Source organism: Carya illinoinensis, chromosome 10 (assembly GCF_018687715.1).
Source record: "Carya illinoinensis cultivar Pawnee chromosome 10, C.illinoinensisPawnee_v1, whole genome shotgun sequence".
Taxonomy (NCBI): domain Eukaryota; kingdom Viridiplantae; phylum Streptophyta; class Magnoliopsida; order Fagales; family Juglandaceae; genus Carya; species Carya illinoinensis.
The window spans coordinates 15,347,987-15,364,215 of NC_056761.1; the positions used below are offsets into that span (position 1 = coordinate 15,347,987).

At 32.9% G+C, this 16,229-nt stretch overlaps 1 protein-coding gene across 1 annotated transcript; it reads right to left on the bottom strand.

The window, feature by feature from the left end:
• Positions 1-5,863: 5,863 nt before the first annotated feature.
• LOC122279291 (U-box domain-containing protein 17) lies at positions 5,864-8,563 on the bottom strand. The gene has a single exon (XM_043089831.1). It carries the CDS (start codon positions 8,275-8,277, stop codon positions 6,118-6,120), a length of 2,160 nt encoding a protein of 719 aa, XP_042945765.1. The 5' UTR covers positions 8,278-8,563; the 3' UTR covers positions 5,864-6,117.
• Positions 8,564-16,229: the final 7,666 nt, after the last annotated feature.

The window sequence follows — 16,229 nt, forward strand, 5'->3', positions numbered from 1 at the left end:
ACCAAGGCCAATGTGCCATTTTTCATCAAGGCTGAAAATTCATCCATCGTAGCTAGGTGCTATTCTGGATAACGTATAACTATTGAATAACATGTGGGCTTAAAATCACAAGAGGTAGAGTGTGTGAACAAGGCATGGGGTGATGCGTAGGGAATGATGTTGGGAAATAGTTGTTTGGGTTGAATTATATTATTTCAGGCTTGTGTGATAATTGGAGTTCGTACCTCCTTCAACAATTGGCATCAACGTCTTGGTCATCCTTGACTCGTATTCTTCATCAAGTTATTTCTAAACAAAAATTGTCTGTAGTCAATAGTTGCCAGAGTCCCTTCATATGTAATGCGTGTCTAATGGGCAAAAGTCATCTTCTCCACTAGGTTAGGTCCAACAAGACCAAATTATACTCAAAACTATCATATCTTCCCTATTTGAAAATATCTTGTTCCACATTGTGTGCCTCTACACCTCTCGAGATGTTTGGAAAATGCTTGAGACCATATTCTAACTCACTCTCAATCTTGAATTATTCCTTATTAGTCCTAGCTCTCCACCATGAAAAGAGGGCAGCATGTCCATCGTTGAATACTTTTAAAATGTGAAACTCTTAATTGATACACTTGCCATTGTCGGCCACCCTCTTTCAAATTTTGAAATTACCATCTATCTCAACATTTGATTTAAACAGCCTCAACATTGAGGCTAATCCATATCGAAGACACGAAGGATGTTATAACTAGGTGCGTGTTTGAACATAATCTCAAAGGCAGATTAATGATTTGTAACCGGGGACGGCAATCAGTTTATGAGAAACATGGCAATGAGGAAAGCTTTGTCCCTGTGTTTGTGGGGTATGGAGGAACCAACTAGGAGAGATAGTCCCATATCGACCATGTGATGTTCTTGCGCTCTACAGTGTCATTCTGTTGATGGCTATAGTGCAGGCCAAGCAAGGGGAGATTCTAAATTTGGAAAGAACCGGGGAAAGGGATCAAGATTTGCCACCCCAGTTAGATTGCAAGGATTTAGGGCTTGTTTGAAAAAAGCTTTTATCACAAAATTCTCATCTAATCTTATTCTCAAATATCACTTAAATACAAATATTTTTAAACTAATCATTATGACTTTATAAAACTTTTAAATAAAAAATAAAAAATAATTTAACCTTTTCAAATCTCTAAACAAAATTAATATTATAAAACTATATTTTAAAAATATTTTAATATTTTTTATTCAATTTTTTCTCCATTCTTTCATAAAATCTAAAAAATACTCAACTCAAACAATCTCACTACTATTTATAAACTATCTTATTACTATTTATAAAATTTTCATCTCATCTCACTCTCCAAACTTATCCTTAATTTTACAGTAAAAAAGCCGTTCAACATGAGTTTTGAAAGTGAGGAGAACCGATAAAACGTCATATTTATTTTGTAAGGAAAACAGCTAAAAAAATTTATAACTAAAATCATAATGAAACATAGTATTTATTATTATTATTGGCTGATGTAACTGAAAAATCTGAGCCTAAAAGATTTTTACGAAAGCAAAATGAGACGTTGTTTCTTAAAAAATAAAACAAAAGATATTAACTGCTAATTACAAGTACATCCTTCAAACTCAAACGAGGGAGGAGTCCCGAGACGAACAAATAACGTGTAAAGAGAAAGCCCTACTAATAATTGAGAAGCAAAACAATACGCGTTTTAAAAAATCTCATCAATAGATATTTGTTTCAACAACAAATGTCGACCAATTATATTTAAATTAGAGAATTTGTTAAGATCGCCATGCCCTTCTCCTGTATTTCTTTTTTCTTACTAATAAAATGATCTTATCAAGAATTTTTTTTTTTTTTGAGACGCAGCTATGATCTTGAGGATTAAAGGCTTAATTAAATTAGTATCTAATAGTCTTAAGACTTTTGAATCAATAGTTGGATTTTTAATAATTGGTATTAGAGCAGGAACCATGTCACGAGTTTAAGTCATGGAGGTTGAAATCTATAGGCTGGATTAAAATATTTTGATACTATGTATATGAATAGTATTAAGTTATTAGATACTGATAGATGAGCGATACTGTTAAAAGGGAAAGAGCTACTCAAAATTACTGTTGATAAAATGAGCTGTCGTGGATGTCAGATTTAGAAGCGTGGTAGAATGTTATGATTTTAGAGATTAAAAACGTAATCAAATTAGTATCTAGATTTTTAATATCTAATAGTTGTAAGAATTTTGAATCCATGGTTAGATATTTAACAGAATCAAGAATAATGAGTAAAAGGGAAGAAAAAGAAAATAATCCTTACAATTTCTCTCTGATCTCTCTTGGTTGACTTGCTCCAAATTGGCTGGCAAAGGCGGTGCTTTTGGTCACTACACTCCAAGGAACATGTACCAAATAGCAAAAGCGACGGCTCAGCAGAGTCGAAAAACCTAAGTTGAACGCAAAGAGAAACTGCAACAACTTTGAAGGCAACGCCATTGTGTTGTTCAATGCCAAGAAAAACCGGGACCAACCATCAAGACCTCGATTGTTATCGACTTGTCTCGAATGCTCTGTCTAGAATAGGTTTAGGTTGGGTTTATAGGTTAAACTAAATTGAGATGAGTTTATTTTTTATAAAGAGTAATGAGTTGATATGATGAAATAATTTTTATGGGGTTTACTTAAGATGAGTTTAGATATATTTGAATATTAAAATGAGTTTAGATTTATTTAAAAGAAATTGAAAACGATTGTAGGTCCTGTATATAAAGAAATGTTGAATTAAAAAAAGGTTATTGGTCCCACATATAATAATGTTTTAAATTGAGATAAGTTTAATGATTTGAAAATTGTGTGTTTGGATATTAGACTTAGCTTAAAATTAGACTTTACCGAGTTAATATTTGTGCACTCCAACAACCAAACGGGGCCTTAAGGTTCAGGTTGAGTCAAGCCAATTCACACAATCTATTTAACTAAACAAATTAAATTTCAATTATAGTATGCTAATTTTGTATTGAGTTCGCGTGTTGCGATAAAATTATCAGATTATAATATTGTATCATGATATTCTGGTCGTGTCAAGTCAGGTTCGGATTGTATATGAATCAATAATCATAATCCAATTTTTTTTAATTAGATGAATCAGAACCTTCAATTCTAATTTATTAATTTTGTAGGCCGACGCATTCAAGTAAAAAGGAAGGAAGAGATGAAGAAGAATAAATAAACAAAGAAACTAATATCTGAAATGAGAACAACAGATGCTTATTATCATCATTAGCAAATATGATATCTCCCAATGCCAGATTCCACTATTGATATGTTCAACTACCACCACGATTCTAGTCTTAATTAATTTTCAAGTAAATGGCCTACTTGTACATCCACTCATTTTGGTCCAATGAAGACACGGCCAAGAAATGCACGCCCCCACAATACCCTTCAATTCCCAGGACTCTTCAATTACAAGAAGATTATGGTGGTTGAATTCCCCCAACAATTAGACTTGAATGGGCGTCTGAAACCACAAAATTTCTTCAACAAATGTATACCATTGGCCAATAACAATTTGCTGGACTCTAGGGCAATTCAGGGTGCTCCAGTCAATTCCAAGAAAACGATAGGAGCATAATACCACTTTATCTTGCTTGTGTTGCAAACTCGTGGAAAAGACCGTAGTAGTATCCTCTATCTGAGTGTAATCATAATAACATAGAATGTTCAGTTTCTAGCGAGTAGGGTGTTAACTACAATCAGACATAGTTAGGAAAGACCTCCGATTGCCCCCTAATACCCTTTTTGCTCGTAAAAATACAGATAGCAGATGCAGCATCACGATGGTTATTTTGCGGTGACATGCTTGAGTGATAGGAATCTTATAGCAAAAAATCATAGGATTTGCCTTGATCTAACTTATGGTCCAACCTTGCATCATGTATAGAGACAACCACTAGTTTGAATTCAGGAAAAAGTTTCCATTGTTGAAGTATATTCTTGCCTCTGAGAATCTTTTTAAAGCAAGTTATCGTAAGCATAAAGGCAAAGATCCCTTATTCTTATGATTTAACAACCGCAACCTTCAGAAACAGCATATTTTGACTCTTCAATTTTGTAAATGCTCCTCTCTTGACATGTGCAGAAACATAGAATATGCATTCTGACGTTACCAAAAGTGGATATTGGTGATTTTAGGTGTAATATGTACTCAATAAACACCTCTATAGTCCTTTGATTCAACGCAAAAGATATTGGCAAAAGAAGAGTAAACTGTACCATTGTGCCAACATGGGTGATGCTACACCCACTGAGACTCTCCACCAGATTCTTCACCAAGATTTTGAAATCTGTTCTGTTTTGGCCAAAACAGCTGAAATTTTTCGTACCAAAAACAGTAACCGAAACAATATAGGTTATTGTTTTATACCTGGTCAAATTCCGGCTGGCCAGTTTTGATCAATTCCAACAAGATTTGATATTTCGGCTGGAAAGAGTATTCCAGTCTAAAATAAATATTAATGGGAGATTGGTGAATAGTTTTAAATAGTGACGACACACTTGTCTTTTCATGATATTTTTGTCCCATCCCCTTCTGTGCAATCTGCTAGCAATGAAATGACGACACTGGCTCTATATTGCACGGCTATTGTTTCCATCTACTTTTATCCAGGTTTTTCGATTGTTTCCTAAAGTTCATCTACTTTAGCACAGTTACTTTATAACTAGTCTATAATAACACAGGAAACAAAATATACATATTTATAATTAATATATTTACTTAAAGACTATAAAAAATATTTATAATTAAATATATTTCAATTAGTTTTTTATTTTTTGATATACATGGGTGTCCAGATCAATTTGCGCACACCTCGACTAATCTTACAAGACCCTGAAGTTTAAAGCCAGATAAGCCTCCAATGGCCCTGAAGAGACTCAAACTAGTAACCATTAAAGATAAAATTCAAGCCCTAACCAACTAAACTATTCCTCAAGACTATATACATTTCAATTAGTTTGTAATATAATTTATATATATATGATTGTTTTTTTTTAATGTATAACTAATTACTTATCTATATAAAAATTATCTCAAAACAGTTCACCGAAGATTACCGATATAGAAATATTCTATTTCAGTGCCTCAACCTGAATGGTTACCAAAATGGAATTCAAAACTTTAGTCTCCACCAATAATGCCATTTCTTTTTTTCTTTTTCTTTTTCTTTTTTTTTTCAAACATTTTTTAACTCTTCAAACATTTAAAAAAAAATCAGAAAATTATTAAAAAGCACTTCCTTAATCACTAAGTTAAAAATTCAAAAAAAAAAGAAAGAAAGAAAGAAAGAGAAAAAAGCCAACGGGTGACTTTTGTATGTACTTCTGTCCATAAAAAAATTTATTCATCATCTATTTTCTCATAATTATCTCATCATCCCATTATGTGACATAAGATAAACAAGGTGCAACAGCAACCCAAGAACAGCACCAAATTCACCATCACACTAGTTGCTACCATACCATATATCATCTAAATCAAACTCCATACCTTATATACTAGACAGCTCCAATTATGAGGTTAACAAAAAAAGAATGGATAGAGATTGTTTTTGGTTGGAGTTTGGTTGGTGCAATTTGTCGGATCTGCATCCTCGTTGCCAGAGATTCTGAAAGACGGGATACATCCAATAACATGATTTGGTTTTCATACTAAATTCCAGCCGGCAGCCATTGTAAATTTTATGGTAATAAGGCACGAAATACTTCAATGCACGGCTATAACAAAAAAGTCACCGAGCAAGTTCTCGGCAAGAATCAATTCTTATGATTAAAAAATGATAAAAAAAAACAAAAAAAAGCAACAGCAAAATAATTCGTGAGCAACTGTATCAATCTGATAATTTTGGGAACATTCTCTACTCTTGCTAGAAATCATTGGACAATACATGTATTCAACTTAGGCTAATTGCTCAACACCACTCATCATTATTTCATAACACATCAGATATGGTATTTATATAATTTTTTTCGTCATTGTAAAGTTCAATGAAAGAATTTGTGAATATTTCCAACAAAAATGGAAAATATATAAGCACAGTAGACAACAATATGAGGTGGATGTTACCACTACAAGACAGGCACTGAAATGGCTACTGGCACTGAAACATCACCAGCAAAACTCGAATCCCTGTTTGTAGTTGAGTTGCCAGCAAATGCATATCCTACACCCAATCCACCAAAATGCAAGGATGTATTCTCACATCTCTGAAATACTCTAGCAAGTGAAGCTGCCTTTCTTCTTGCACGCTTGGTTCCTGTAAATAACAGAGTCTGAAGTAAACCTGCCAACATTGGGGCCTTAAGTACCCTTTCAGTGGCAGCTGTTCCCCCACTGCGGCATAACTCGAGCAATGCTGCCACTGCATTCTCTTTGCCCCTAGGCGTCCCACATCGCATCATTGCTATCAATCCTGCCACCGCCATTTCCTCCTTCCCCACTGCTTCTGCCCCAAATGGCTGCCGAACAATCAAGGCCAATGCACCAGCCGCTTCCTCAGCAACCCCTTCATTTCCCAAAGCCCCTATTAGTGCTGCTACCGCCCCTGCCTCTATCATTCTCAAACAATTTTCTGTGTGGGTTGACAAGTTAAATAAAGCAGTCACAGCATCCTTCTTTCCTCTAGGAGTTCCTTCTCTCAACAGCCCTGCTAGGGCTTCCACTGCCCCTTCCTCATCCGCTATTCTCTTCTTATAGTCATGAACTGCAGAGAGACTGAACAAGGTTGCTGCAGCATTTTCCCTTGCCTCTGTTGTGTGTCCAAATCTCAGAACTTCAACAATAGACTCCAAACACCCTTCCTCATCCATTATTCTGCTCTTGTTCTTCTCATATATTGATAGATTAAGCATTGCTGTCACAGAGTTCTCCTGTGCTACAGGGTTTGGAGAAGAAAGTAGCTTCCGGAGATGGGGAATAGCGCCGGCTTCCGCAATGAAAGCACGGTTTTCCTTCCCTGTTTTAGCCAACAAACGTATCTCACGAGCAGCAACAGTCTTTGCACCCTGCAAACCATTTGCTAATTGCTGAATGAGAAGTGCTGCTGTGGCTCTAGTGGCTTCAAGTGCAGCCCGGGTTGGGGAAGCAGCAGCAGCAAAGTTTTCACCAGAGCTATCTGTGCTCTCAGGAAGGTCATAAGGAACTCCATGGGCAGTGCACCACTGCACAATCAAATTCCTCAAAGCCCGATTGGGCACAAGCCGGGTATGTACAAGCATTTGCCCCGTCTTTGGGCAATTACAATGACCTTCTTCCATCCACCTTGCTATCGAACAGCGATCATATGTCTGTCCCGTGGAAATTATCACCGGGTCTCGCATCATATCCAACGATATTGGGCAACAAAAGTCCTTGGGGACCTTTGTAAACGTCTCGGCAATCTCCTGCATGATCAACCCCTTTCTCGGCCTCTTCACACTCCCAGCAATTCCCAATCCCATCTCATCCTCCTCAAATCCAAATAACAGAAACCTGCAAAACCGCGTAATTGCGACAAATCCATTAAGCACAGATACCGTAGGTTCCACATCCCCCTCATGATTCACAATCTGCTCCTCCAAGAACTCGATCTCAACCCTACAACTCTTTGCATCCTTAATACTCAATCTATCAACAAAGAACGACCTCAATTCCTCCGAACTCGGAACCTTCCCGTTCTGAAACTCATCAAGGAAACCAAAAAATTGAATCCTAAGCAGCTCATCGTTCTTATCGATGAACAACTTAGCTCGCCGAGCTTGTCTCTGCATAAGCTCAACTTGTTCCCTGATATCCTCGCTCAATTTTACGTCTTTCAGAGGGAATACATCCAAAAGCGTCGAGATTTCTTGGTTCAGATCATGAAAATGACCCGAAATGGAATGGGTTTGAAGCAAGAGCCATAACTTACTGGATTGGGCGCAGTGATCGAGGAGTATCTTGGACCGGTAGAGTAGCAGATAGAGCTCCTTGAAGCAGAGCACCGCCGTGGAAGGCATGGTAGAAACAGAGCCCGAGTCCTTGAGATAGTCCAGGAGCAAGAGAAAGACCTGGATTTTGCGGATGAGGGAGCGAGAGTTGTTGCGCTGGAAGAAGAAGGACTTTGGCGAGAAATTGGAGACGAGCTCGTCCGAGACCGATGCTAGGGTTTGCAACAAAGCGACGTCTGATAGGTCAACCGGAGCCAAGAACGCGTCCAAAGATGGCGATCTCCGCCTCCTCAGCGACGAGAAAATCGCCGCCGTCGCCATAAAACGGACTAACCTCTTGTTTTCCGCACAAACCGATCGAGGATAAGAATAAGGATAAAATAACAATAAAAAATCCTGAAATCCGAGATCTGAGAAAACCGATTCTCCCTGAACCCAACAAGTGTTCGACGAAAAGCCAAAAACTGGAAAACGAAAAACAAAAATACTATGAAACAGTCTTACAGCCTGTGGTTGATGTTGTTGTTGTTGTTGTGGTTGCTGAGGTTGAATCTTCAGAGGTTGGGGAGGGGAGAGGACTTTTTAATAATGTTTGGATTCCGCGTTTTTCTTTTTTTCTTTTTCTTTTTCTTTTTCTTTTCTATTTTTCGAGGGATGGAAAAAAAGGGTCTCTGAATTTTCCAAAGAATTTAATTTAATTTTTATTTTGTTGTTTTTAATAATATTTTTAGGGGATTGGATTAGTTTTCTAGTTGGAGGAATTTTCGTTCGGTTACGTATGGGTCAGGAGGGTAAGGCTTTGCAAAGAGGTCAGAGTGTAAAAGCTGTCTCTCTCTGGATTTTTGAGGATAAGTATGACTATGAATAGGTTGGTCTTCCCTTTGTGCTCTGCCAAAATAATATTCACACCCACTTAGTCAAATGAACCTAATCATTATGTTTTCTTTCTTTTCTTTTTTTATATTTACTTTTTTCAAATATATCATCATTTACAAATTGATTAAAGTGTCTCCCTATATATGCTCATGGAAAATTTCTTAATATTTTTTATAATATTATTTTTTATGTCAATTTTTAGAAATAAATAAATAAATATATATATGACTCATATAAAAAGAATATTAATTTTTAATAATAAATCTTTTTTTTAAACCACTACACAATATTTATATATTTTATTATTATATATAATATTAATTAAATTATAAATATAAATTACAATTTATTAAATAATTTGAAAAAGAAAAAGTCAAACTAAAAATGGAAACAAATGTAATAAAAAGGATGCGCTATTAGTAACCTTTTGCGTTTTACTTTTACCCCACAAACCAAATTAAAGTGGGGAAAAAAAAGGTAAGGAGCATAATGGGATTTTGCGTCGAAGAGTTGACCAGAGGAAAGAGAGTTGGTCCCACTCATCTTTTTAGGCACCGTAGTAGATGGTTTCTCTTTTTTATTTAAAAAAATATAGTTCTAAATATAATTATGTATTAATTTATATATTAATATAATGTGATTAATTAAAAAATAAATTTTATTAAAAATAGTGTTAATTTAAATTTTAAATATAAATAAATCAGTATTAATATACAGATTAGTACACGACTATATTTGTATATAATAAAATTCTTTTTATTTTTTGGATGTTAAAATCTTAAAATGTGGTCCAATCTGCCTAATTTTCCAATTTGGCAAAATAACTCACCCAAAAATTAAATAAAACATTTAGTCCGAAGTGTCACTATCTCGTTAGAACAAAGTTCTGGAAGGCCCACTTATTATGATCTCACAACTTCAAAAGTTTCACTTCAAATTTCAGTTTTCTTTTCTAGGGTCTCTTTCGTATAAAAGAAAATACATGTTTTACTCACTTTGATTATCTTTTCTTTCAAAATATAGAAGTTGTCGTTAGTCATTTGGATTAAAAAATATTCTTAACTCATCTTATTTTTTATCTCATCTCATTTTATTATTATAAATTTTTTTAAATTTTTACATAAAATATAATAAATAATTTAAAAAAATATTTTCTTAATTGACATAGGCACACAAGGGATATTTCCTAAGAGGAAAGCTATGCCTGCCCATATCATTGGTACGAGGCTCCTTAGACGGAAGGTATCACCCAAAGGTTGGTACCAGACCCTAGAAACTTGGAACAAGCTGTTGTCGTTCCTAAAACACTGCCTTAACTTCTACACAAAGCCATATTGGGCAAAGTACATGAGCCCCCCCAGGACAAGGATTCGATGTTTAATCTTTCAATTAAGAGTAATGTTATAATTATAAAAAGATTTTATAAAAATAAATTTATAAATTAATATGATTTTATATAATATATTAGATCTATTTTATAATAAAAATAATTTTACAATCTAATATATATTATCAAGTCATATAAATTTATAAATTTATTTTTATTAAATATTTTTGTAATTAAAAATATTCTCAACTCGAATCATCACAAAATTACAGTATTCCTTGCATGCTTAGTTGTCCTATAAGAAAGATTCTAGTAGACCAATTTTAAGAGAGTTTTATTATATATAAATATAGTTACGTATTAATCTGTGTATTAATATTGATTTATTTATATTTAAAATTTAAATTAATATTATTTTTAATAAAATTTATTTTTTAACTAACTACATAATATTAATATATAGATTATAATTATATTTTTTCATTTTAAGGATCTCTTGATTATTAGCTGATTTACCGACATCACTAACGCGTCCAGGCTGATCTCTTCGTGCCGCCGCAATGTAACCGAGAGGTGCTTTCGAGATGAGTGTAAGAAATATATTTTTATTTTATGTGTATTTTTCAAATTATTTTAAATAATTCACAAATTTATTTAAAAATGCTTAATTAATAATTAAATGACACGAAGGAAGGGGGGAGAGAGAGAGCTACGTATGGCAGAGGGAAAGGCCGGCCGAACAGTAAAATCATTGAATGAGGGCCAGCCATCCACCTGTCTTTTCCCCCTATCGCCTGGTGCTTGTAGAAACACGTCTCTGGTACATCCGTGACCACTGATGTGATTTTCTCCGTCACGATCACGCCACGTAGGGTTTTACAGTCAACGCGTTACGTGCTTTGAATGGAAGAGTCAAAAGAAAAAGACAGCCCCACGTCAAAACTGCCGCCGTGATACTGATACCTGCTATTTTCCAACCTAAATATTATTTTAATAAGAACTATAAACATTATATTAATAAAAATATTATTTAAAATATAATGATCTTTGCTTCGAATTTTCTTAAGTCCGTGTGAATAATGAAATTGTTTTATTTTATTTTATTATTATATTTTTTTAAAATTTTTACATAAAATATAACAAATTTTTTAATTTTTAAAATTTATAAAAATAATAATATTAAAAATTAATATTATAATAATATTTTATTTAATTTTTAATTTTTATCTTAATTAATCTTATCTTAACTCATTATTTAAATAATATTTTAGGAAGCACTCGTGCTTGATTTCAGTGAGAATTTAGATTAATATATTTTAAATAAAGCTTTAAAACAATTAATATATATTTAAAAAAATGTTTGTATATAATTTAAAAGTCGATAAGTTTTGCTATTATTTTTTAAAATTTTAAATAAATTCAAGATTCACATTAAAAAATTATTTTTTTAATTATAAATTTTATTTTTTAATTAAATATACAGAATTTATACGTTATAAGACTGCATTTATTATATGAAATAGCTAATGACAGATAATATATATACTATATATTTTGGCAGTCCTCAAACCCAATTAAAAAACACATCCAAGTCAAGATGGGTGCAGACTGCAATGTGGCCGGTTTGAATTTTGAATCTGAATGATCTCGAACCCTGAATATATAATTAAACTTCTTTATTAAGTAAGATTGCCGACTAATTCAAAAGAAACCCGTGTTTTATTTGGAAAAGTGTCGTGCGTGTTGCTGCAGGCCAGATTCATGCATGCATGGTTCCTTTCCTTAGCCTCCCCCACTCTTCTATGTCGATCGGCTTCAAACACGTACCAATTGCGAAGTACCACGCGTATTGCGTCTATCATAGTATTACTAGTTTATTTATTTATTAATTAATTAAAGTAATGCATGTTACACGTACAATTTAATTTATTAGATACTCGAATATAATATGGAAAACTCTTATGGCAAGCGATTTGCGAATTAAAATGCATACTAATACTGATATATCAAATGAAACGGCGTGTTTCAAAGTATTGAAAAAGTGATTTCATACAACAAGAGTGGAAAGATGATTTCGTCTTCATAGAACGGCTGCATCTGAAGTGGGAAGAGAAAAACTCGAAATCTCTTCCCCTCATCGACATCTCTTCCCCTCGTCGACATCTCCTCCCTCATTTGATGATAAGGATTTGTTGGTATTGAAAGAAGAATACACAACACGGCCTGCATCAGAGGAAACAATAACTGACCCCACAAATCCAAAGCATTATTGGAGATATCATATGTATCGAGATTCTCTATTAAAGACTAAACTAAGCTGGTCGCCCTTGACCTATTATCTTGTTTATCCAAGCTGTGTTTCTGTTTCCACTTGAGACATTAGAATTGCATATCGTGATCTTTTCTTCATTATTTTTCTTTGGGATTCTGTTATTCTCAGGTGTACATGTGATGCTGGAATCGTTGATGAAGGAGAATCAACTCAAAACCACCATTAAAGACCTTTTATGAGGTAGTGGAAGATCATATCATGAGGGAGAAAATTAAGCTCAAGTAAATGAAGAGACTACAGCCACGAGTACTGAGAAACAATTGGTTTCGAATGGAAAGGAAAAGTTGCCAGTGGCATAAAAGTTAACTAATGTTCCACAAAATGAGACTTTGGCATTGCACTAAATTAATGCTGCCTACATATTTTAATTATTATACGCCACCCAACCGCTGCCCAGCACTGCCGTGCTCAATTCTAGATTTTTTTTTTTCCCCCGAAACAAAGCAACCCATCTGTTTTTCAGCTGCAGTTCCCCATGTCGAGCATGGCAAATGGCAAAATAAGACTATGTTGCCAGCAGCAAGACACAGCCCACCAAGTCTACCATCACCTTGTCCCATCGCATGGTGAGATTCTCCTCCTCAACGTTGTGCCATCCTTTCGTTTTCTTCTCTCTCTGTCTCTCCGATCTCTCTGTCTGCTCTCTCTCTCTCTCCGCGCATCGCCACCACCTTCTATCCCAATGACATGGCCCACACAAGACAAAGCCATCATCTTTTATCCTGCCGATCCGTGGAATTTTAGAGTGATTAATCTATCTGGAATTTTTTTCATTTAAATATTTTTAAAATATTTAAAAAAATTTACAATATCATTAAAAAATATTTATTTAATCATTAAAAAAATAGATATCTATAGAAATGTTCGTCTCTCAATATCTCCTTGTCTAATATCATACTTTTTATCTTTTGTTTATCTTATTTAATGTCTAATCTCGCATTATATTATTCATCTATATTTTCTATAATAATAAGATATTATTATTAATTTTTGTATCATATCTTTCATATTTTATTTTTTAATCTAATTAAATATATTAACTAGTTGAGCGGCCGCTCTTTCTTGTAAAAAACCTTGGGCATACGTTCTCTCTCTCTCTCACACAAGAATAAATCTTCCCAACCCCCCAACCCCCCAACATCCCACCTCTTTTTTATTTTTTAATATTTTTTTAATATTTTTTTTGAATTTATTTTTTTTAAATTAATTTAATTATTTTATTTATTATTTATATATTAAATAATAAATAAAAAATAAAATAATAAAAATTAAAAAATAAGTGGAGTGTTGGGGGGTTGGGGGGTTGTGTAGCATAACTCCTTATTTTTTCAAAAAATAATATTTATAATCATAATTGTGCAAGCAGCGTGCAGTCATTTTAAAAAAAATAAATTAATATAAGACCCACATAAAAAAAAATTTAACTTTTTAACCATGAACTCCATTCTTTTTCAAAACGATTACACGGCATTTACAATTCCACGACTGTATATAACATTGCTCTATTTTTCCATCTATCCATTTTGTCTATCAAGATAATTAACTTTTTTTAGTTTTTTGTTGTTTCCTTCAAGGCCAAAAAAGATAGATTTATAGTTTTTCGTCAACTCTCGCGAATTATGCACAACACAAGAAGACTCCCGGGTTGCAAATCATTTGAGGACCGTGACGGTTTTGTAAAAATCACATTGCGTGGTTTTCACGTGCCACTCACAACTGTGCATAGTCCTTAATTACGTGCCACTTCTTCCGATAGTTTTTCTCGTCACATATGCTGGATCACCGGAGTCGCCATCATCAGATATTTCAAATATGACTTTTGTAGCTGAAAAGAGACAAGCGTGATGCCTTCACATGCAGTCACAGATTCTAAAATTGAGTTCATCTCTTGGATGTTTGTCTGTAGAAGTTGAGTCCTCTTTTTTTATGAAGGGTGAGGTTGCGTTTCCATTTTAGCAGAATGTTGTCTCTTGAACGTTTTTCTGTAGATAGTATAAGCAGTAGTGAATACAAAACTAGTTATAAAATAAAACAATATAATGGTGGAGTTCTAAATGCATTATTTGATTTATGATGTAATGATTAATATGAGGATATCTCTACATGTATCCGGTTATAGATATAAGTTTTTTTGATGAATAAATGATGATAGTTTTCCTTAAAAATAAAATAAAATATATATTTTTTTAACTAGTTTTCAACAATACTTTTTTTTAATCAAATAAATATAGTTCATTACCTAATTTTCCAAGAAATAAGAAAATCTAATAACTATATTTGTAATTTTATCTAGCAAAATAACATAAGCAAAATCAAAAGCATATTTAGTTCTTTATTTTTAGCGGGATGAGAAAGTAAAAGTATTAAATCTATTTCGCTATTATTCTATCGCTCATTCCAATACGAGTAATGTTACATATAGTCACTTTTACATATTCTTTATGCATTTCACTAATATAATTAGTTGCATCAATTTTTTTAATATGTAGCCAATCACGTTAATAAAGTACATAAAAGAGTATGTAAAAATAATTACTTATAGAATTTTTGTTCCAATACAAGTCCAAATCACCATGTTCATCAACTCGATCCACTTCTTGAATTTAGCAAAATCCTAGTCTCTCTTAAAGTTAAATGAGAAATGATACTTTTAAAAATAAAAAATAAATATAAGAGTTACATGAAAAAAAAAATTACTTTTATTTAAAATGACTGTACGGTATTTATTTAATTAATTACCTAATCCAATTCAAGTATTTTTTATGTTCTATTAGGCAAATTTTTGACTGAGCTAGGATGCCTAATCCAACGAGAGTGCTCTTATATGGAGCTACAAGTATAGGTAATTAATTAAAAAATATTATTTTCTCTCCATAAAAAATCTGAATATAGCTGATCTAGGCAATCAATTATAATTTCTTATAAAAATGATGCTTTGATGCTTTGTGTTTTAAGGTGACTTGATGTATTTATTTATTTTATTTTATTTTTATTTTTTTTATGTTTAGTGTTGTTTACAATTTGATATAACTTGATTCGATGTAATTTGATGATGTTGAGTTTATGCAATCTGATGTATTAGGATGTTTTGAAATTTTTGGATGTATTTTGATTGTATAGTTTGTTCTTTTTCAAAAATTTATATAAAAAAAAATGGAGCTAATTGGATAGATTTCAATAAACAATAGAAAAATAGCTTATTATTATTATTATGCTGAGAATTATGGCTAATTCAATATAGGGTTGATTTTAAATAGATTAGCTAAATATAATTATGCTACGCATAGTTACTTTTGCGTACTTTTTATGCACTTCACTGATGTGATTGACTAAAATAATTATTTTATATTAAAAAAAATGACACAATCAATTACATTAATAAAATATATAAAAAATATACAAAAATGACTACATATAGAGTTATTAATAAAAAATAATATGCTTAATCAAAAAATGACTGAATAAATGCCAGTGCTTTCTCACTCAAATAACATGCAAAAGGCCACACTGCATTAAATGCACCAATATACAGTGTAAATATGAAATCTTGACAAAAGATCCTGTTATTGACAAGGTAATGCTATATTAAATGTGGTAGTATGGCAGTCTGAGCGAACAAGACCCCAATATGAGGGGTATAAATAGCATAAAGCTAATAAAGGAAAAGGTAAATCACTCTAATCAAACTCTTAACTACTTCTCTTTTTTTCTTCTGGTGATATTATTTTCCAACTTTAG